The following is a 24,450-nucleotide window of genomic DNA, read 5'->3' as shown; positions in this document are numbered from 1 at the left end:
GTGAGCTCCGTGCGCCCCGCGCCCCCGGCGCCCCGCTCCCCGCTCCCAGCGCAGCCGCGCGGGCCCGGAGCCCCCGGATTTACCTGGCTCTCTGGCGACTCTCCGGGAACGGTGGGGCCAGCCTCCTCGGGAGCGTCCAGCTCACATCGCTGCCTCCAGGCGGGGCGCCCAGCTTCTCGGGCCCCGCACTGCCCCCGCCCCCCACCCCCCGGCCCTCCGTCTAAAGTGTCACCGCGCTTCTGCTGCGGGTCTTTGGCAAAGTCTTGGCGTGGTCGCCAGGAGTTGGGCGGTGATGCCAGGCGCGCCACCCGCGTCGCTGCCCTGGCCCGCCCGGCCGCTGAGCGGAGCCTCTCGGACCGGTCACCGTCCTCTGAGCGACGCGCGCTGGCAGTGTCCCCTCCCTCGCGCCTCCCCTAGCCCGAGTGGCTGCCGCCTGCCTGCGCCTCGGGTCCTCATTCCCCGGCTCATGAATATTCGTACAGAGGCCAATGCCGTGGAAGTAAATTGAATTAGCCAATTGGTGCCAGGAATGTGCCCCTTTCCTACAGAGGAGCGGTCTGGAACCCCACTAGATGAAGGCAATTAGCGTCTGCTTGGCACCCTGTGGTTTAGAGCAGTGAGGGGCAAAATGGGTTAATTCTTTAAATGCAGTTTAGATCCCTCATTTAAATGTTTCATCTCTTCCATTGGCTGGAGAGTGAGGAAGTGTTGAGAGGAGAGTGAAGGAAGGGGATAGGTGGGTGTGCTGCGAGGCGTATTTGCACCCAAACTCCCCAGGAAGTTGAGGTGACTTCATCTGCCTATATTCTGGATTCTGGAAGCAGAAACTGTGAGGACAGACATGAGAAGTAAATAGAATCAGGAGATGAGGAGCAACACAGCTTAACCTTGACCTTGACAATGCAAAACATTCTCATTTAGACTTGGGGTGAGCTCAGAGCCCATCACTTTCAAAGAAGTTCTGTGTCCTTTCTTCTTTGTGATCACATCTGAACCACAGAGTTCTGTGGGGTTAGTGGGGTGGGGCCAGAATGGACCCTAAAAGTCGGCTTCACAGTTGGAAACTGAGACCCCTTGCTAGGTCAAGGGAGTCCCCCCAAAATTCATAGAAACTCTGGCAGGGTATAGAACATGGTACACACGTGGAAAATATTTGTTGAATAAATATCAAAAGCATTTAAAAACAAAACAAACACGTGTAAGATTTTTCCAGGCCTCTGTTGGGCAGCTGTGAATCAGAATCAACATGCTGGAAGTGGGGCTAGTTTGGGGACTTTGGGTACAGGAGTCTTTTTCAGGGATTAGGTTAACCATTAAGACATTAAGGAAAAGGTTGGTAGTTGAAACCTCCCCATCACTCCCTGGATGAGGAGACCTAACAGTCCATTTCTGTTACAGTCTTGGAAAGTGAGTGCGCTGTTCCACTCTGCCCTGTGGGCTCACTACTCGTCCTAATCAAGGGTGACTGCGACAAAAGGTTATTTTTATTATTAAGATTAGAAAGATATCTATTTCTTCAGAATAGTGTGTGTGTGTGTGTGTGCGTGCGTGCGCGCGCACGCGTGTGGCTGAGATAGCATTAGATTGTAGTAAAATTCTTGTCTTTGAAGTTTGGATTGCAGCTGAGTTCTAGATCATCTTGTCCTTGTAGGGTGCTACCACCTCTTTCTCATGGTGACTCAATGCATGTGGTGCAAGCACTTGGTGGAAGCAGCACTGTCTCATCCAGCACTGTCTTCAATCTCTGATGTGTTTATGCTGGAGCAATGCCTCCCTAATACATGGGTATAGTATCCATGACATAGATAGGGAGCTCAGGTGGTGAAGTCAGTGGAGAATCGCACTTCTAATCCAAAGGCCACACTTCTTTGGTGGTTTGGGTCTGCCAGCAACTCCATGGGAGAAAGGCGGGCAGTCTCCTCCCTGGTGATTTATAGTGCTGGAAACCCAAGGGAGGGTCAGCTGGGAGTTGGAACCAACTTTACAACAATGACTAAGTAAAATAACATAAATACTTTATAGGAGAGGAGAATTTGTAGTATTGCTATTTCCAAGGCAGTTACTAACTGTTAACTATCCTGGTGAGATGGTGCTTGATGTGTCTTGCTGCTAATGGAAAGGTCGTTGGTACAAATCCACCAATTGAAAAAAAAAATCCTAACCATAACCCCAAACCTTACCCTAACCCTCACCCTCACCCTAACCCTAACCCTAACACTAGTCGAAGATCTAGGTTAAGCCCTAGCCCTAACCCTAAGCCTAACCCTAAACCTAACCCTAACCCTTAAAAAAAAACAAAAACAAAAATCCACCAACTGCTCCCTTCAGAGAAAAGTAGGCAGTCACTCACCTCCTGTAAGATTTACAGTCTCAGAAGTCTGATAGAGGCTCATTATGTGTCAGAATCAACATGATAGCAGTGCTTAGATTGTTTTTTTCCTTTTTTACTAAATACATGCACACGTGTATTGGGATGTTTTCTATTGAAGTTCACAGTTACACCACTTAAAACAGTGAGGCATCTGCCACAGTTTATTCTCAGAGACTTTGGGCAGTGATCCCTATAATCATAAATACATGAGATTTTTTTCTCATCCTGATTCCCTCTTAACCATAGAGATTCTTCCTTTTAATCAACAAAGTATCTTTTGGATATAAGAGCCCAGGTGATATTAGATGCATCGAATCCAATATGACCAATAGCGAGCCTGTGAGCAACAGGGAAGATGGATCATGGACGTCCTGAAACATGGGCTTGGTGACAGAAACAAAACTAGAGATAGAATGACAGAGTTTTATACGATGATTTATTCATTGCAAATACCTCTAATAAGGGGCAGCCAATGGCCTTTAACAAATGGCGACTACACACGTGGACTTCACCTGATGGCCTTTACAGAATTAAACTGATGTGTGAAAGAATTGTTGCAGACACTCAATATCAGCTGTGAAACTAGGCCAGGTGCTGATTGTGGAGCAGACCATCAACTACTTATAGCTGAAGCTAAAGAAAATGAAATCAAATGCACAAGAACCAAAATTTTACTTTGAGTCTCTCCCACCTGAATTTAAAAACCATCTCAGGAAAAGGTTTGAGGTCTTAAACACTAACGAATGCAGATCAGTTCTCTTTATGTCACCTTTATTCATTGTCCAGCTCTCAGACTCATAGCAAATGGTTGAAAAGACCATGGTCTGAATCAGGTGCGCCTTAGTCCTCAAACCAGGTGGTAGAGTTTACAACCAATTGAACCAATAACCAAAAGATCAACAGTTCTAAGCCACTGGTGGTTCCGCTGGAGAAAGATGGGCAAGCTTCTCCCTAAAAGATTTGCAACCTTGGAAACACAATGGAGTGTCAATATACGTGGAAACGGACTCACTAACTGTGGCTTTAGTTTTAGGATTTAGAAAGAGCATTTCTTGAGAAAGTCTTCAAATATCAGAGCACTTAACGGACCTAAGCATGCTCTCTTGATTTTAGATGGGTAGATGACCATTATAAAGCTAACTTGTCCCAAAAGGTTGTAATTGGCTTTACTACCCGAAGTAGGTCTTTATGCCATTCTTCGTAGTCTGTCTTACAAAGGAAGCTCTGACGGAACTCATTCGACATAGACGACCCCATTGGCATGTGAACCCCTGGTGGGACAGTTTCTTGTATCACGGCAATAGCCATGCTAAAACCATGAGATAATGACAGCATGACCAGCCGGCGTATGACAAGCTGGTGGACACATGGCGGTGGAATCCATGGAAGCATCAGGATGAAGAGTCAGTCACCCTATTTCCTCCACAGTCTCACTGGGCAGCTTGGTGGGAGGGCAGCTGGAGTCAGAGGTGGAACAGTCATTCTCAGGGACAAGACGTCCACCTTCAGAGTAAAGCAAATTAGCACCTCGGCCAAATAGCAATACCCCCTTAGAATATTGGGTGCTTTCCCATTTTCAAACTGCTTTTTCATTTGCTTTCTCATTCTATCCTCCAGGCAGCTTTATACCTTCAGCATTATTGTCCCTATCTCATTGAGGAGGAATCTCGAGCTCATTGCCATTCCGCATTGCTCAGAGCCTCTCCAAGAAAGGAATTGAGAAAGAACTTGAATCTAGTCCCAAAGCCACTTCCCCTGTCTTGCCCACCTCTCTCCCCTCCTTATTTTTCTTTCTGTAGAAATGAAAGCCCTTCCTTTTTTGGTTCCTGAAGACTTCTAAGACACATAAAGAAATCATTAGAACATACTGTGTTGTCACCCCCACCAACCAAAAGCAAGCTAGAGTCAAAACCCTTATCATCTTCAATTCAGTCTCCCCAGAATCTAGCCTCTTGCAGAGTGTGTGGGAGACACCCAGGAACCCCCCACTTTCACATCAGCTCCGTTGTGGTAAGGTATTCTGGTGACTTTTCTCGGTGATTAGGACTAAAAGAAATAGTTGGTAGGCACCACGGTTGGTTAAAAGTACCTTGCGATAGTATTACATAATTATTACTACTAAAGTATATTATTAATATGAAAAATAGATTCAGGAAGAAATAAATTTAGTCTTGACTTTCAACTCATAAATTCTATGAGCAAGAAGGCAGTTTGATTTTGATCCTAACACCCCTCCCCATGTCTAGTTTTATTATTAAGGTCATGGAAAAATAACACTTGCCCAAATTATAGTCACCTGGTTAATAGTAGGACTAACCTGGCCCATTAAGCAGGAAGATAAGAGTGTGGGAAAGGTGAGCGAGTGTGTGTGTGTGTGTGTGTGTGTGCACGCGTGTGTGCGTGTGTGTGCGTGCGTATGCTAACCCTCCAGTTCTGGAGAGTTTTCTGTGAATAAACAGCCTGCGATGCTGGTTCAAGTGGTATTTCTCTACGGAAGAGGCCTTTCTCCTGGGCAGTGATTTTTTACCAGGATCCCTCAAGATCACAGAGTTAATGACTGAGCTGGAACTCTTGACCTTGGTCCAATGCTGCTTCCCCCCGCCCCTTCCCCTTGACCCTGATTGACAGCCAGGTCCCCTGTGGGATGGTGTTTGGTTTTATGACTGAGATGAGAGAGAAACAGCTCAATACCTCCTTACTGGTCACCTGAGTCAGCTAATACTCTTCTGATGAAATTGCTCACCTAGATCACTCGGCATTATCCAGCCAAGATCTTTTTGGATTTGTGATGGTAATTATTTAGTAGAACCGATGGCAATGGCACACTGAAAACACTTTACTGGCTCCAGAGCCTGCATTTTCTTTAACTCTGCAATGCTATATGGCGTTTTGGATTTTTAAAGAAACACACAAATACACTCACAAACTCAGGAATTCCTGTTGATGTACAGGTTCTCTCATTTCTGTAGTAATAACGGACAATTCAGGCCATGTTCCCACACCGGCACAGAGAAGGCCGTTTGCGGTGTTGGCTTATCTAGGTTTTTTTGTTTTTCTCCACTGTGTAGAGACAGTCCTTTGACTTCCTGGGTTACTCGGTAATTTGCAGAAAGAACCACCTCTCTCTCTGCTGGTGCCTGTCAATTCCTGTCCATGTTTCCTTGCATTTCTTAGCTTAATGGAGAAAAATGTCTCTCAGCACCATCACCTCCAAGATCAACTTGTCGTGGAGACACACAGTGCTTGTGACAATGTTCTGCAAGTTGTCACTACACATCTATTGAGTTGAAATTGAACAGACTTGAGTCTGGTCTCCTGACTATGACCAGCTGTGTGTCAGCTACTGTAGATGTTTCAAAGAGAGAAGAAACAATGACTGCTCTCAAGGAGTTTATAATCAAAGGAGGGGGGTTTTAATATTTAGTCAAGGAGACAATCCAAGACAGATAGATGTTGATGCTTTCTCTGAAAAGATGAAGGTGGCATAGTATGTAGTGAATCTCACTGCTAAAACCCCTGTATTAGGATCTCCAGTCGTTGGAATCTCCCAGCAGCCCCAACGATGAGCAGGGTCCTCCTATGGCTACTTATCGCCTTGGAAACCATGCAGAAGAGAACATGACTTGGAACTGACTTAACAGCTGTGAGCTGGAGTTTCAAGTTATTAAAGAATTAAAAAAAAGGTTGAGGGAAGGCAGAGAAGGAGTGGATGAATGATGTATACTGCATTGAAACAAATGAGGGAGAGAACTGTTTAAAAGGGATATCTGATTGGGTAGTATTGTCATGACAGGAGTCCAGAATGAAGGCTGCATAGTGGAGTGGACCTGGGGGGAGGGAATGCATAACAATGAAAGAGTTTTCCTTTTACTTTTCAAGGAGAAGAGTGAATCGGGGGAGGGGGTGTGCAGGGAGAAAGGTACAACAGTGAATGACTGGAAATCCTAAGTCTTTGTAAACTTTCTTCAAAATTAATTAAGAAAAGTACCATGAGCATAAATAGGTAAATTGGGACAAATGAAAAGGCAATCTAAAAGAGGGATTTGAGTAGATAATCTAATTAAATAATTCCATTAACCAATTTTAATTTTTGTTGTTGTGTACCATCAAGTCAGAACAGAGCCATAGCTGACCCTCCAGCAAATTTTCAGAGGCAGTTAATCAAACAGTAGAAAATTGCCCATCCTTCTCCCACAGAACAGCTTGAACCACATGCCTTTGAGATTATAGCACAGCTTCAGAGCTCCTTAGTTATAATTAATACTTATAAAAGAATTAAAAATGTGTTGTGAGTGTCTTGAGTAGTTTTTATTCTTGTTAGGTACCTTTGAATTGTGTATGATTCATAGGAAACCTGTGAACAATGTATCTAAACCCTGGCCTATCCCGTGCCATCCTCATCTTCTCTGACTTCCAGTATAGGCCTTCTCTGTAAAATGCACAAGAGCTCTGGTGTCCTAGTGGTAAGAAGCTGTGCTGCAATTCCAAAGACATGGGGTTTGAATCCACCAGTTGCTCTGTGGAAAGATGGGCAGTCTCCTCCTGTGTGATTACTGCTCTGAAACCCCATTCGAGGGTCAGCTATGAGTCAGCTCTGACCCAACAGTGAGAAGAACACAATTACCTCTAATACTATAGCTGTCCATCTTCCTCTATTGTTGATAGGGTTTTCAGAGGCCTGCTAGTTCAGAAGTGGATGACTAATCCTGTTTATTAATCTATCTTAATCTGGGAGCTCTGCTGAAACCTGTCCTCCGTGGGTGGCGCTTGTGGCATTTGAAATCAGTGGCAAAGCTTCCAACACCACAGCAGCCCACGAGTTAGCCCAGTACAGCAAACAGACAACGTAGAAGGGCCAGGGCATGTGTTATGGAAGGAGACGTCTTGGTGTAGGTTTTGAAAAGTTGACATTACTTACTATGGGAGAAAGGGTCTCTGTCATTCCAAGTTATCCACAGGGCAGATTTGAGGGCCTTCTGGTACTCCGTTTAGCCTAAGTGTATGGGCCACTTCTCACCTTCCACGTGGAAGACTTACATGAAGGGTTGTTGGCTCCTGGTGGGCGCTCCTCACGGGGAGTCATGTGTCAGTAGACTTGTGTGTTCCTATGATGGTCTGTAGTTTTCAACAGTGTTTCCAGAATAAGAGGGACGAGGAAGAAAGACTTTATGGTTTGCTCTGGAAGAAAGACTTTATGGTTTCCTCTGGAAGATCAGTCAATGAAAACTCTTGAGATCATGTTGCTGGCTCGACAATGCATCACAGGGATGACATGGGACTGGGGAGCTGTTTGTCCCATTGTGTGTGAGTTGATGGCAGCTAACAATAGCACAAAAGGAGAGAAAATGCCAAGTGAAGGTAGATCCGCTGGGGCCTCCAAGCACATCTGGAGAAATGTGTGTGTTGTGCTATAGACAGTGAAGAAGATTCTGAGCTTGGGAGGGACATCGCCACAGCTGTGTTTCTATCTGAGTGTAGCGTGTTTCGGAGGTGGGAGGCTGAAGGGTGGAGAGCAGCTGAGAGACTCAGGGTAGCTGAAGAAAGAAGCAATAATGGCCCGAACCAGGAAGGTGGCAGCCAGACTGGAAAGCAGAGTGCAATGAGAATGGAATCAGCGTGGGCATTGCCACTTTGATGGCATAATGTTCTCTTCCACTGGTCCTGAATGCTCATCTCAACAGCCCTCCAACACCACACATGCACACACATGGATAGTGAGCGCCTCAAGGGCATGATTTATTTTCTCTCTTTGTGTCTCAGTACCTAGCGTCATGCCCAGCATTTTGTTGGCACACGGTGTCTGTTTGCTGAATGGGATGAAAAGCAACCCATGGGGGCATCCGAGAAAATGAGGAATGGCAAAATATTGATCCTGCAGTGCATCTAAATTCCAAAATCAATCTCCATAATAGTCTATGTGTTTCCTACTGCCAAAGGGGCCCTTTAGAGTAGTGAGAGAAGATCTTCACCCTGAAACCCACAGCGTCCCTTTTCAGCAGGAAGTAGCTAAGAGAATACGCCATCCCCTTTTCTTTATGACTCAGGGTGAAGTCTCTCTCAGGGAGGAGTGATAGGGAATGGCAAAGGACACACCGACAAAGGAGATTAATCAGAACTGACTTTGACAAGCACTGTGGCAATTGGACAATTAAAACAGACATTCGGATGGCGGGGAAGAAGAACAAACTGGGGAGGAGGGTAGAGAGAATGGTGCAGCAATGAAGGAATGAAAACCCAAAATCCCTGTAAATGTTCATTAAAACTAATAAAATTTAATAAAATTAAAAAAAATATTGATCCTGGCAAGTGCTCCATTTCTATAGGCAAACTACAAATTCTGCCCCATGCCCCTTGCTATTTGATGTTGGAGAGATATGCCTGTCTTGGGGTGAAGTGGAATTCTGGGTGTGGCAGAGTATGTGAAAACTAGGTGGGGTGGTGGGCATAGCGAGACAACCACAGGAACAGAGCACTGTTCTCTCTCAAGGTCTGTACACACTTCGTATGAACTTCCAGCCTTACTGTGCTCCTTGGAATCATTTAAGAAGGTAAGATGCTTCAGATGAGGGAATGATCTGTTTAAAAGGGATATATGAATGGGCATTCCTGTCATTACAGAAGTACAGAGTGAAGGCTACATAGTGGAGTGAACTTGGGGGGAGGGATTGCATAACAATGATAGTTTTTCTTTTCAAGGAGAAGAGTTATTTTAGGGGGAGGGGGTGGGCAGAGAGAAAAGTGCAACAATGAATGACTGGAAGCACTGTAAACTTTCATTAAAATTAATCAAACACCCCCCCCAAAAAAAAACCAATAACAAAAATTTAAAAAAGGTTGTTTTTGTTGTTGTTATGTGCCATCGAGTCGCTTGCGACTCATAGCAACTCTATGTACAAGAGCTCTAAGAAGGTAGGATGCAAGAATAGTCCCCTGAGGACATTCACATCTTTGTCCTCAGAACCTGTGTATCTATGAGGTTATAGCACAAAGGGGAATGAAAATTGTTGATCGAATTCAGAGGGCTAATCAGCTGACCTTAACATAGAAAGGTCATCTGTAATTCTCTGGAGCGTTCCAATGTAATCCAGAGTCCTTGGGAGAGGAGGAAAGAGTCAGGAATGCCAGGATCATAATGATAGGACCTGGGGCTCCTCTTGGCTTCAATGGTTTTGGAGATCAAAACATAAAAGCAAACCCCAAACACTAGTGTTGAGTTGGTTCTAATGCACAGCGACCTTCCATCTGCTTCCCAGGACAATACACCTTCACAGGAGGTGACTGAGAATCGTTCATCTGTGGAACTGCTGGTGGAGTCGAACCACTGCCGCTGCAGAGGCCCAGTCATCGGATCAGCAACACAATACTTTATGGATTAAGTCACCAGATAAAGGAAGAGAATCTCAAGCTGAGGGATGGGATGATCCCTAGCAGCTGGACGAGGCAAGGGCATACACTCTTCTAGACCCTTCCTCCAGAAGGAACCCAGCCTTGACTTCATGATTTTCAGCCAATGAGATATGTATCAGACCTCCAACCCTGGACGTATAAGATGAACCGGTATACGTTCTAAGTCAGTGGCCCCCTGCCGCTGAGTCAGTTCCAGTCATGGTGACTCTCTTGGTGATTTTCAGTATTGCAAATCTTGAGGAGAGGAGCAGTGAGCTGATGTGATCCACCGGCTCTTTTTGGTTAATAACCTAATAAGGCTCTTCACTCTGCCACCAGGGCTCCTGAATCACAAAATCTGTGGTAATTTGTTACAACGACCATAGAAAACTAATGCAGAGAGCTAACCAACTTGCTCATCGCTTTAGATATGTTGTTCTATTTGAGGATACAGAATGCCCAAAGCTGTGAATGTGCTGGGTACCTAGTCAACTCTAAATTACAGATTTTGTTGTAAAAGTTCACATCTTGTCCTGAACCTACAAACAGCTCTACTGGTGGGAAGTCCTAGAGTAGATGATCTTTCCCCCTCCTAATATTGATTATTTAAAAGTTTTTATTATTGTTTTGGATGAAAGCTTACAGAGGAAATTGGTTTTCCGTTCAACAATTTCTACACATCTTGTTTAGTGTCATTGTTTACAGTCTCCACAATGTAACAGCATTCTTCGGGCTTCTACCTCATGTTCCCACTTCCATTCTTCCTTCCCTCTTCCTTCCTACCTTCTGAGTTTCATCTCTTATCAAATACTGTCCTTTGGATAGGAGATGGTTGATTGTCATAAGGAGAGACTCTGTGGTCTTTCATTATGCCACACTGTGTGCAAGGAAGGTGGTGAGGGCTTCCAATTAATCTCCTAACACAGACCCTCACTCCGTACTCTAGACAGGACATCACATCAAAAGAGTTCTGGAATATATCACATGAAAGCAGGCAAGTAACAATAAGTGTTGATAGCCTTGTTTGAGTTACTCAGTTGGTGTTTTACTGAAATACAGCAATCACGCTCAAATTGTCAATTTTATAACCGGCTTTCAGGTAGCATGTCTTTCAGGAGAATGTATTAATTAATTTCTTTTCTTAAATTTTCTGTTATTTGTATTGCATGAGTCATGAGAGATGATTAATAATCTCAAGAACCCAAGTAGTAGTAATATGAAATGTTCTATCATTGTGTATGTGAGTTGTCACGAACCGTAAGACATCCAGGGCTTTAACAACCTTTAGTCTATTATTTTAGTTTTGATGCTTTATTAAAGTATAAAATAAATGAAAAGAGAAAGAAAGGAGGTGTGAAATATACTCCCTGTTACATCCACACGTGTGCCCAGCATAACATGTATGCATAACGCTCACTCCTTATTCAGAACAAATCTCTTCAAAATCCGGGCAAAGTGCATGTTATTTCAAAAGATACACATTGCTAAAATTAGCTTGAATCATGAATTAATTTTTGGACCTGAGCTCCCAGCCAGTGAGTGAAGTCCTCACTATATAGGCGGGATTGCTGCGATTTTTGGATATCCAAGTACACCAAATGTTAGGAGCACATAAAGCAGTCTAAAAATAAAACATAAAGTAGGATGACTAATTTTATGTGGTGAGTCCTTGCAGATGAAGGGAACTCAATTTGCAAGCCCTTTGTAAGTAAAAACTATTTGTTACCCTTGACATTACTTTGCAAATCTTATGCAACAAATAATTGCAAGAAACAGCTCTAAATATGCTTATTGATAACCTATTAAAGGCAAAGTTGTAGATTATATAAATTAGAGAAGTAATGCTGTATATCACTGGGAAAATAATAGTCACCTCTTACATATTTTTCTTTTCACGAAAAGCATTAATAAAATGAAGGCAGAAGAGGGTAGTGGGTAAGAAAGCTGAAGCTGGAATCTGATCATCTAAGCGAATACTGGGTGGGCAACTTGCCAGTGAGTGAAACATACCATTTAACCTTGCCCTGCCTGCACTTACCCATCTGTAAAGTGGGTATAATGGTAGTTCCTTCCTCAGAGCGTTCTGGTGAAAATTAGATTAGCTAACTCAGGAATTGCTTATCACTCTTTATGCAATTATGGCTTATTCTGCCCTGAGCCCCACTCCCAATCACACACATGGACTCGGGTACCGTGTCAACAGCATTCCTGTCTGCTCCCTGCCCCATCAGATTTGTTCTTTTGTTGGTATCTGTGTTTATCTTTGTTTCAACACCATTAAATGGACTTCCGGCAAGTCTGTCTTCTCCTTTTCTTCGATTTCCTCACCTTCACCTCCCAGCGTGGTCGGAAGTACAACCTAGATTCTATTGTGAGGAACCCTGGAGGTCTGCAGGTGCCACGTCAGTGGTAGAAGGTGTCCTAGACGTAGAAAGAGGCAGTGTGGCCGCTTCGTACACACCCGGGGGCAGGGATCTTCATGCATCTCTTGTCTTAGACAGGAATTTAGTTGTATCTCTTGTTGTTGTTGGGTGCCAACCCACTCAACAACAGATCTGAACCTTGCCCTCTCCTGTGCCATCTTCATCATCTCTGATAGGCTGGAGCCCATTGTAAGAGTCACATTTTTGTTGAGGGTTTCCTCTCTTTCTCCAGTCCTCCCCCTTTTCAAGGACTTGATGTCCTTTTCCAAGGACCGGCCCCTCTTGACCATGTGCCCAAGGTAAGTGAGATGGAATTTCACCATCCTTACCTCAAAGGAGCACCCCGACTGTACTTCCTCGAAAACAGACTCTCTGTCCTTGGCAGTTCATTGGATATTCAGTACTCTTCTCCAACACAACCATTCAAAGGTATCAGTCCTTCTAACTGTTAAACACAAAGATGCATACGAAGCATTGAAATGTCATAGCTTGGATCAGACACACCTTAATCTTTAAAATGACATTATTGCTCCTTAGCACCTTGTAGAGGTCATTGGTAAAAGACTTTCCCAATCCAGTGAACACATCATTTGATTTCTTGACTGCTGGTGGTGTGAGTATTGACTGTAGAACCTAGTAAAATGGCATGGTAACTCCTTAGCACCTTTAGATACCTGTAAGGGCTGGAGGAGGAGGCTGCAGACCAGGAAAGAGCTGGCTGGGGATGCAGAAGGACAAGAGGACAAGAGACTGGGAAGGAGAGAGCCAAGGGACACCTTAATTACACATGACTGGTTTGCCTACTTTGAGTTTCACAGCGAGCTCATAGGAGCTGTGGCAGGAGGTTCAGAGGCAGAATTCTTGTCTTCCAGGCAAAAGACCTGGAGTTTTATTCCTGACCAGTGCCTCTTCTTCTTAGCCATCACTTGTCTGTCACTGGAGGCTGTGTTGCTACGGTGCTAAACAGTTTTCAGTGGAGCAGAAAGTGGTCAGACTAAGGCAGACCAGGAAGACCTGGTGTTCTGCTTTTCAGCTAGTGCAGACCCTTCAGATCACAGTGGTTCCGTCTGTATCAATGATGAAAATGGCTCAGGAGTGGGTAGAGTTTGTTCTTGGGGCATGAGGCCCACATGGTAGGAAGCAGGAAAATGTCTCCATGACAGCTAACATCAATATGGATCATTCATAGAAGGGGGGCGGGGGCTATGAAGAGAAATGTAGAGAAAATCTAGGATGTTTCTGAGAGAAAGCAAGAGCATCATATAGATGTTGTCAACGACACATTTGTCGTGAGGGGAACAACTGTCCATCAAGAGATGATACGGTTGGACGCCTTGGCTACTAGTTCAATTAGAATGTACCCAGGAGAAATATTTTCCAGTAAATCAAATCCTTCTCAGTAAGAAGTTTGATGTGAGTTTTTTAGATCAATAGAGAAAATGGATTTACTTTGGGGATCATATAGGAGAAAACGGGGCAGAGCTGTCAGAAGAAATTTGTTGTGTGATTTTACTCTCCATGTTCAGAACCGAAAATTCCCACCATCATTATTGGGGCATATTCAGGGGTGATGATATTTTTGGAAAAGAAAAATTTGGGAGTGCAGGACCATCAATCAGAGAAGATGGAATTTGACCAAACTCAAGGAATTTTCCATGTGAAGAGCAAAAGAGGACTATGATTTTATGAAGGAACTGTGGATATTAATGATATGACCAACAGTAATAATATAACTGGTCTTTACTGTGCATTTTGCATATGACAGACTGTTCTAATCTCTGTGGCACACGTCATTGACAATTGTATCATTACCATGTGTGTCAGGCAATGTTATTCTATGTTATTCTATGGTGAGGTTTAGAGAGGTTAACCAAATACCATGTTCCAAAACCAAATGGATCACAGGGGGCAGCTTATGAAAATGTGTTGTTAGTTGAAGTCTTGCAGCTGGGGAAGATGAGGTTAGAGGCTTTGTGGGGGGAAAATATGTAATAGGCCGGGAGAGCAGCCCTAAAGCAAGCAAGGGCCAATGACAGGTAGTGTCTTCTGCCCGAGTTGATGCAAGGGTGCCACCTAGAGGAAGAAGCGAAATAGAATGAGGGGCCACAGAGCAGAGCAGAGCAAAGCATGCAGGGCTGCTCAGGACAAGGGTGGACTCTGAAAAACTGATACCAAGTGAAATATGTTACAGAGAAGGCAAACTACTTTATGATGGCATGTATAGGAATATCTATCTAGAAACACAAAATGCACAGAGACAAAAGGTAATTGATTCGTGGTTACCAGGTGTTGGAGGAGTAGAGTAGGGAATGGAGTGGGGTTGTTTAATGGGTCCTGAGCCCTGAGTACTTATTGAGGGGGTTTGGGATAATGTGAGGCTTTCAGAAGCAGACAGTGGTGATGGCTGTGGAGCGCAATCCTCTGTGCTCATAAATGGGTGCTGGTGGTTGTGTACCCTGGAGTCGGGACCGACCCATATCTGACCCTCTGGCAGATTTTCAGAGGCAGCTAATTGCACGGGAGGAGATTATGAATGTGGGAACCAACTCATAGCTGCCCCTCTGGATGGTAATGGCACAATAGGAGATGGTTCCTCTCCTCCTCGGGGGGCAGCTGTGCATTTGAAATCCCTGCATCTATTTTGGCAGAGTTGGTGGGAAACAGGATCATGAAGGGCAGCAAATACCGTAGAGGTCAGTCAGGGAAACGAGGGTGCTAGGGGAGCTCCTGCCCAACAAAAGGAGACCGATATCGATTGCTTGAGGGCAGACTGGCTCCCAGAGGAAGAAATGAGAGAAAGGGATTTGCAGATTCATTAACTAGAAGAGAGACCCAAGACACAGAAATGATTAACCCATGGATCATGGAATCCTGCTCCCAGGAGGAAGACTACAGGGGATGAGAGGTAGCACCTTCCCACGAGCAGAGAGGAGAGAAGAAGCAGGAAGGAAGCCCTGGGACCCTAAGACAAGTGAGGCGTGCTTGTCCAGACTGTCAGGCAAGCATCTCCAGAGGCAGGCAGCTCTTGGCTCCCAGAGGCCTTGGACGAATAGAGCCAGTTATGATTCATGAAGAAGAAAGATAGACCAGAAAGACTCCAAAAGGTTTACGAGGCTGACGTCTTAATGAGGGCAGATTGCCACATTTTTCTTCCAGAGATGTTGGTGGGTTCATTGAGTGCTAAGCCACTGGGCCATCAGATTTGGAGTTGAACTTGGCTAATGGCTGTTCTAAATAGGTAATAGGTTTTTGTTTTCCTTGTTGTTGTGTACCATTGGAGGCCGTGAAAAGCACAGGAGAAGACTGCCCTCCTTACTCCCACGGAACAGCTGATGGATTTGAACCATGTGTTTTGGGGTTGGCAGTGCACCTCCTTACCACTAGGCTGCTGGAGCTCCCTATTCTAAAGCGGTAGGAAATAGAATACAGATTGCAGACTGTATAATAATGAACTTGAATTGAGGAGGAGAAAGACCAAAATGATAAATATAATAAGGCACTGGTACGCTTTCCTTGTCCAATAAAGGAAGGAATCTTAGGAACTACATTATGTGGGGTGGGGGTGGGGAGAAGAGATGATTGGATTTAAAATGAACAAAGATTTCCTGATGATGGTGAATATTTAGGTGATGTGAGAATATAAATGGAAGTATCTGTTTCTCTTTCTAGATCTCTTTCTCTCTGCACTTACAAATACCAACACAGATTCAAGAGTAGCTAATGTTGTTTGAGTGTCTACAATTCTCTAGGAGCTGTTTTAAGAGTTTCACAAACAACGATCACAGTAGGTATTACTAATACAGCTCATTATTCAGACAAAGATGCAGAAGCCAGAGAGGTAATAGACCCAAGATTATGCAGATATTAAGGGGTAAATGGGAAATTTGAACCCAAGTGTTTGGATTTCAGTTTGTGTCCTTTCCTTCTACAAGCCCACCTGTCTGTGGACCAGTTTACATGGAAATGGCTTCAAAAAAACTAACAGCTGGATGGGTAGCAAGAAGCACCAAGTGTGACGATGTAGCGAGCTGGGGTCCTTTTGGTCCTCTTACTCTTGGCTTCGTTTGCAGTCTGATTCTATTAGTAATCTGGAGCTGATCTGCAAATTAGCCTAAATGTAATGGATTAAAACAAACAAACATTATTTCACAGTGTCTGTGCATCAGGAATCAAGAAACCACTTAGCTGGGTGGATCCATGTGTCCCAGGAGGTTGCTGGCAGGCTCTTTGTTGGGGCTACGGAGTGAACTCCAGGCTCGGATGGGGAGGAGTTGCTTTCAAGCTTGTGCACGCGGCTGTTGGCAGCTGTATGGTGATGCACAAGCTGTCCCTATGAGCTGCCCGCCACCGTGGCCAGTGAAGCGAGGATGAGTGTCCGGGAAGTTAGCTGTGTTCTTATAACCCAGCCTCCCTCACATTTACAGTTTTTTCTATTGCTTAGAAACTCAAAACTTAAATTCACTTCCATCTACATTAAAAAGTTACTGAAGGACCTGAATGGCCAATGCCATCGAGTTGGTTCAGACTTCAGGTGGCCCTCCATCAGGTTTCAGAGGCTTTCTATCTTTCTCCTGTGGAGGCCCTGGCGTGTCTAAATGACTGTAGATACTTGACCTTGTGGTTAGCAGGCGGCATGCAACAGACTCTGCCCCTGGAGCTCCACACTAGTCAGAGGCAAGCCATGAACCCAGCCCATACTCAAGGAAGGGAGTCTTCACAAGGACTTGACCAGCAGGGGGTGGGGGTCTTTGGGGAGCATCTTGGCTACCATCATGATATTTCTTTGGGCAGTCATGTCTCTCTTTGCTTCTCTGCCTCGTATTCTTTTTTCTCTTTGGTTACAAACCAAAAGTGAGTCGTGAATCCACTATCTGCTTCAAGGGAGAAAAATGAGCACTCTCCTCTCGTTAACACATACAGCTTTGGAAACCCGATGGAGGGCTGCTATGAAGCAGGGAATGACATTGATAGTCTCCTCTTTTTTTATAACTGCCTATCTGGGTTTTTTTTTTTTTTTCTGTCTTCCGTGTCTTCTTTTTTCACACTGCATGTGGTCCTTGTTCAATGTCTTGCACACCTATGACTTCAGACATATTCTGACTCCTAAATTTAACCCTGAACTCTAATGTCTTCTAGCTGTGTTTAATCTCTTTACTTTTTTCTGTGGGCAAGTCCCTCTTTTCTTCTTGCAAATCAGATTGATTGTCTTTTGGTTGACCTATTTGCTTACTCCGTAACTTCATCCACGATATCAATTCTTCCTTTATTTGCTCTGTGATTATGCTCAAGTCTTGAATCCCCCACCTGGGATACTTCTTGCTGAACCTTAGCCAATTCCATCATCAATCAGGCTAAAAAAACCCCTACACAGACTCATAACGAACCAAATTCACCACCTACTTATCTCTTCCACCACTTTTCTCTATCTCAGGGGTTGAAACAGTCATTTACCAAATTGTTTAAGAATCCGAGAGACCTTTCTAAGCTTTCCCTTTCGTCATGCTCAGCACCCAGCAGCAAGCCACTGCAGTTTTTCCTTTCTAATTCCTCATGGCATCTTCAACCCACACCCTCCTTTCATTTTTATAGCTATCTGTTCAATTAAGGTCTTTATCATCCTTCTCCAGGGTTATTAAAATAGTATCCTTAAAGACTTCCTGCCTACAATTCATCACACCTCAAAGTCTTCAACAGTTCTCCCTCAACAGGCAAATGTGCTCAAATCCTTGTCTTATAAATCTGCATGTTGGTCCTTCAGTTTCCACAGAGTGAAATCTGAAAGAATTTCTGGTGTATGGACTATGAAATCAGTTATAGCTGGGTTCAATTGACTCAACCATCTACCAGACGTCTGTAGTTGGATTCATCTTTTAAAATATACCAGCTTCTTCATCTGTATCATGAGAATCCATTGTAAAGTTGTTGGCATTAAATAACAGAAATTGCCTGACAATGATCAGGCAGGCAGTTCCTAAATCGGGTTGTTATTGTTAATAGGCTGGATGCATATCCAGTTTTATCCCAGCAAAAGCAATTTTGAAGCACATGTTTGTTGATGTTCTTGTTGGCTAGCCAAGGGTCTATCTTAGTCAGGAAATTCTGCTAAGACCTATTCAGTGTCATGATGATGATGATGATGATGTTGTTGTGTGCCATCGAGTCAGAACTGACTCCTAGCAAACCCTCCTGTGGGTTTTCAGAAGCAGTAAATCACATGGGAGGAGATATAGCAACATGCAGTCTTGCATTATCAGGGGATGGCAGTGTGTGAGGTTCATTGACCAGGAATTGAACCTGACTCTTCTGTGTGGAAGACATGAATTCTACTACTCAATTATCATTAAGCCACCAAAGCTTTGAAGAAATATGATTTCCCTCAACACTAAGCTTACTTACTCTTCTTTGACCTTGAACATGTATTTCTTTTTCCCCCCCTGGAGTTCCATCTCTTGTCCAATTTTCCACCCTACTGCTAGGCCTGTCAATGGACAAGTTCACCTCTTTGAACTATACCTCTTCTGTTGGAAAAATGCCTCTGTTCACTCCAGATTAAGTATGGGGTCTTGTCTTTGCCTCCTTGTAGACACCTACCTTGTGACATTAAGTAAATCTTAAAAAAATACTTCTTGAAAGTGTTAAAATGTAAAAGTGTTGCTTGGAAGGCCAAGATCCAGCTGACCCACACCATGGTATTTTCAACTGCCTTTTGAATATATAAAAACTGGACGATAAATGACTATGGAAGACAGAAGAATGAATGTTTTAGACTGTGGTGTTAGTGAAGAATATTTAGTATCCCATGGAAAGCCAGAAGAAGGAATGAATCTATCTTAGATGAACAGTTGGAAATTTCCTTAGAAAGGGAAATGGTAAGATTTTGTCTTGTAATCACTTCCCTAGTGATATCGACAGTCAGTGAAAAAAGAGACCTTCAACAAGATGCAGACATACGGTCATTGCAATGATGAGTTCAAATAGCAATGGCAGTGAGGATGACATAGGACTGGGAAGAATTTCCCCTTATTGTTTGTTGAGTCACTATGAGTTGGAACAGACTAACAGCACATAATAACAAAAGAGGTAGCAGCTGGCTTCTATTTTCCTACTTCATGTTTTGTTGTTGTTGTTATGTGCTGGCATTTGGCTATTACCCATAGTGACCCTATGAACAAGATAGGGCTCTGGACATGCCCTCTCTTGAGCCAGCATAACCACCTCTGGAACTCCTGAACCCACTACCACAGTCACTATGTCAACCCACCTCTTCTAGAGTCTTCCTTTCTTGTGCTGTCCCTCAACCCTTCCAACCATGATGCCTTTCTCCAAGGAACTGGCCTTTCCCAACAACATGCCCAAAGCATGTGAGACAGAGCTTCAAAATCTTTTGCCTCTGACAAGTAACCTGGCCTCACCCTCTCCAGGACAGACCTGTTTGTTCTCTTGATGATGGTGGCTGTGACGTTGTTGTTAGACTGACACTGTTGCTCTTTAGAACTCTGGAGAGGTCCTTGACATCAAATTTTCCCAATGCAATTTCTCTTTCAATTTCCCAACTCATGGGGCCAAGAGTGTTGATTGTGGATCTGAGCAAGAAGAAATTGTTAACAACTTCAATATTTTATCTATTTATCATGATGCTACCTATTGGTCTCGTAGTAAGGGTCTTTGTTTTCCTGAGGTTAAGATGCAATCCATATTGAAGGCTGCAGTTTTTTACTTTCTGCGGCAAATGAGTCAGGTCCTCCTCTGTTTCCATAAGCAAGGTTGTGTCATCAGCATATTACAGGTTGTTCATGAGTCTTCTCTTCCTCCAGTCCCGAAGCCACATTTTTTTTCTCTCATAACTTCAACACAAGAAGTTCAAACTGAGTATAATTCTTGCACAATAATTTAGTTGAAAATGTTATGTTGGGCCCTGTGGAAAATATAGACCAATCTAATGGATTGTATCTTAGAATCAGAGAAACAAAAATCCTTACCACTGGACCAGTAGGTAACATCATGATAGATGGAGAATAGATCGAGGTTGTTAATGATTCATCTTGCTCAGATCCACAATCAACATCTTTGGCATCAACAGTCGGGAAATCAAAAGATGAGTTGCATTGGAAAATCTGCTGTCAAAAACCTCTCTACAAGGAATAGCGTCACTTAGCTACATGTGCAAAGCAAAAAAAGATGAAGCTTCACCGCCTTCACCTCAAAGGAGTACTTTGCCTGCACTGTTCCTTGAAAAGGGACATCAGGAAAGTTAGCCAATTAGAGGATGAGCCCTAAAGAGATAGATGATTGAAACAGTGACTTCAGCAATAGACTCTAGGGTGTCAGAGACTGTGAGGCCTGCACAGGATAGGGCAGGGTTCAGACGACTGCTCACAGGGGCACGATGAGTTGTACTCAGCTTGATGGAACCTAACACTAACAATGTGCTACAAAGTAGGATTGAACTCTGTAAGATTTTCCTTGACTGCAGTCCTTACGCAAAACTATCTTCTGTTGTAAAATAGCTCGAATATTCTAAAAATAAAATAGTGAGGTTTAGTGAAACGAGAATACTTAGAACTGGGCTGCTGCATACAGAAGAAGCCACATGCTCTCCAGAGAGCTGGAGCCAGAGGGTGGATTAAATACAGAAGTAGTAGAATCTAACAGGAGATTTTCTGCATTGTTGATATTATGGAGCTTTTTAAAATCAGTTACAAAGTTATCATGAGACCTCTGATGTTTATGGTAAACAGGAAAACAATAAACTTTTCAAAATAAAATAATAACAACAACAAAACATCTCTCCAGAGGGAAAAAGAACAACGATGTCAGTCTAAAGACTAAGGTGTACCTGATCCAAGCCATGATCTTCTCAATTACTTGCTGTGCATCTGAGAGCTGGACAATGACTAAGAATGATAAAATAAGAATGACACCCTTGAGTTGTGGTGCTAGAGAAAGGTTTTAAACATACCGAGGACTGCCAAGAGAACATATAGGTCTGTCCTGGAGAGCGTAAAACAGATTGGTCCTTGGAGACAAGGATTTTGAAACTTCATCTTACATACTTTGGGCATGTTACGAGGAGGGGCCTGTCCTTAGAAAAGGACATTATGCTTGGAGAGGTAGATGGTTAGCTCTGAAGAGGAATGCCTTGGATGAGATGGATTGACACAGTGACTGTGGCGATGGGGGCAGGTGTGTCAGAGATGGTGAGGTTGGCTCTGGATAGTACCAGGTTCAGAGTCATTGTTCACAGTTCAATGAGGACAATGCTATATTTCGCCCTTGGCCGTCACTAGTGTGCATTGCTGCTGAATCTTGTGTGATTCGCTGGTGAGAAGATAGAATGTGATATCTGGGGACATGTTTCCTCTTTTATCTTCCTTGAGGAAAGGAGCATCTGTAGAACAAATATTTTGAGAATCAGGAAGAGAGGGGCAGTTAGAGGTTTGTGGTGAGCAGGATGAGGGAAGAGAGGGGAAATGGGTGAATTTCAAATGGAGGAAATCCAGTAAAGTTCCATAGAGATGTGTGGAAGAAGGTTTGTACATAAGCAGAAACTGATGGATCTGAGAGTGAGAACATTCAAATGATACCTAAAAGTCTTCAGGAAATGTATAAACTAGGGCAAAATAGTGAAGTCAGATGCAATGTTTTATATAGCAGCTTTCTGAATAAAACTAATGCAATGTTCCTGGGGAAAGTACATTTGCCCAGGAAAAGAATGTAGGGGAGAAGTGAGAGCAACATCTCATGTCACTAGATATCACAGAGCCAAGGATTTTGGGGGCCAGTAGGCATGTTTGTGGAAGAAGCAAACAGAAGTAACCAAAACAAAGGCTCATTTTAAAGAGGGAAAACACTGGAAAACAGAATAAAATAACAAAAAATATGAGGGGATAACAACTCTGGAATAAGATTGGGAGATGATGAATAATTCATTAAATTCCAAAAGTACTTGGTAGATGGGTAAAACACATAGGAAACAGGTACAAATTTAAAATCAGTAGCATGTGAACATATGGCGTTTATAAGAAATCGATATAGCATATTCCTAGAAATGTAGTTGGGGAAAATAGCAATCTCTAAATTAGATGTGAATTATAATCAATTCAGTGATAGGATATTAAGGAGATGATTTTAAATAATAAAACCTCAAAGAATCCACTTTGATGTTTGAAATGAATAGGATCCCAGCCATCCTATAGAGGATCTACATATCTCTAAGTAGATATGTTTATAAGTAAGATTTTTTTTCCCCACTACAGCTCTAATTGGTTCCCCCACCCCCACCCTGAAGGCTCAGGTGTGCTCTGGGTGCCAGGGGATGAAGGGTGTCATTTTGAAGCATCGAGAAACCAACCTGTCAAATTTAGACATAAATAGAAAAAAATGAGTGACCAGGTGCAAGGCTTCCATTGTGTTTGTAAAGTCAAGATAATAAGCCACCCCTACACCATCAGCCACTTGTTCCACTGACTCCCCAGCCAGACCGTGGGTGGCTAATGTTTTCCCATCGGAATTGACTGAATTTCTCAGTATCATAGAATCATTTTACCCTTGTTTGGAAATGTGCTCTTGCGATCATACCAAAACCAACAGAGAAAACAAAACAAGATAAAACCAAGACAGGGCTGGGCAGCAGGGACACATAATAATCTAGAATGTGTGCACCTCCATTAAGGTAGTGAATGGAATAATAAGGACAACAAAGAGAGAAGAGCAGATGATGAACTTTCAGAAGTTCAGATTTCCTGGTTCAGGGGCAGAACTCTCAACCTTTCAAGCTGGAGACTCAGCTTCAAATCTCTATGGAGGCATCACCCATCTGTCAGTGGGTAGTTAGGATGCTGAAAAGATTTCAGCGGAGCTTCCAGACCAAGAGCGATTAGCAAGGTGAACTAACTCGGTCTCATGAAGACAAATATTACATAAGACAATCATTGTAAAAATAGAAGGATAACTAGTAAAACATGTCTGGGAACTCAATGTGGGGAGGCTAAGGATGGTAAGTTGCACAGTGTGGTGTGTTGAGGAGGGAGGAAGGAAATGGGAAGAATTCGGGAGAAAAGACAGGGTAATGATGGACAAGGTCCACTGGTGGTTAATTTTATAAAACATAATACATGAGAATGATTGTATGAACCACAGCGTGAATGAAGAATAGTGTGAAACACAATGTATACGAACTTTGTAAGCAAACCAACAAAAAGAAAGACCTGATAATCTACTTTGGAAAATGAGCCAATGAAATCCTTATGAATTATAATGCTCAGATTTCGCTGTGCACAGGGGGCCTGGGAAGTGGTGCTGACAGACTCAATGAGAGGAACATGCTGTTAAAACAAGAGTGTGCTGCCTCTGGGGAAGCCTGTGCCTGAGGCAGCCCAGAGCCTCTGTGGGGAGCTCCGCTGTTGTCTCTGAGCCTGGTCTCCTAGAGCAGGGTGCAGGACCGAGAGTATCTCTGCACCTGGGCGGGGTAGCCTGTGGTCTTAGGACAGTTTGGCAATAGGGAGACAGGAGGCCAGGCTCCAGCCATAAACACACAAGTGACGTCGGTGTGCTATGTGTGACCATCCTGGAGAACATGAGGTGCTTCCCTTCGTTGGCAGGGCCACGGCATTGCAGGATCTGGGGATCCTAGGAAGGGTTTCCTGCCGGGTCCAAACCTGGCTTTCTGTCATGTGCTTTTTTCACTGTCAGCAGATCTTACATCCAAGGTTCTGCCCCTGAGAAGCGCAAATGGAACCTGGATGCCAATGGGAAGATTAGTGGTTCCAATTCCCTCCCAGTCACATCATGGAGAAAGATGAAAGCTTCTGAAAAGCTCACAGAATCCAGTTCTACTGACATGCAGACCTTAGGACACAAAGGTCCTTCCATACACTTCACAGCATTGTTAGAAAATGATACACATTGCTTATTTTGTGTGTGATTTCCAGGAGAAAAATAGGAAAAGTAAGTAAGGGACAGAGAAAGGAATAAAAGAAAGAGACTTTGGGGGAAAAATATCGTTTTCTAATAATCCAAAATGCAGGTGAAGCAGCAGTAACTCCAGATTGCTGGAGAATATCCTTTGATGCATCTTTTCAGGATACAGGATTAGGGGAGTTTGGAGAAAGGAGTCATCGATCTTCAAGAATAAAGCTTTACCTCTGTCCAACAGGCAGAACAACAAATAGGGGCTCTGATTAAAATATTAGTGACTATTTCTTACTGTATGTTTCTGCAATATTCCAAATTGGTGCATTTGTCTCACCGATCAGGCAGACAAGGGTGAGA

General features: G+C 43.6%; 1 protein-coding gene across 1 annotated transcript in view; it reads left to right on the top strand.

Moving 5' to 3' along the window:
• The first annotated feature begins 292 nt into the window (after positions 1-292).
• The window catches only part of LOC102853491 (60S ribosomal protein L13-like), a 69,320-nt gene continuing 45,162 nt past the window's right edge, over positions 293-24,450 (top strand). Inside the window, exons 1-2 of the mRNA XM_006892753.1 lie at positions 293-499; positions 778-848. Of these exons, the coding sequence (XP_006892815.1) occupies positions 293-499; positions 778-848 (278 nt within the window). The remainder of the gene's footprint in view (positions 500-777; positions 849-24,450) is intronic.

This window comes from Elephantulus edwardii, unplaced genomic scaffold (assembly GCF_000299155.1).
Source record: "Elephantulus edwardii isolate Elephantulus edwardi_28Jun2011 unplaced genomic scaffold, EleEdw1.0 scaffold00118, whole genome shotgun sequence".
Lineage (NCBI taxonomy): Eukaryota > Metazoa > Chordata > Mammalia > Macroscelidea > Macroscelididae > Elephantulus > Elephantulus edwardii.
This window is presented reverse-complemented; position numbering and strand designations above follow the sequence as displayed.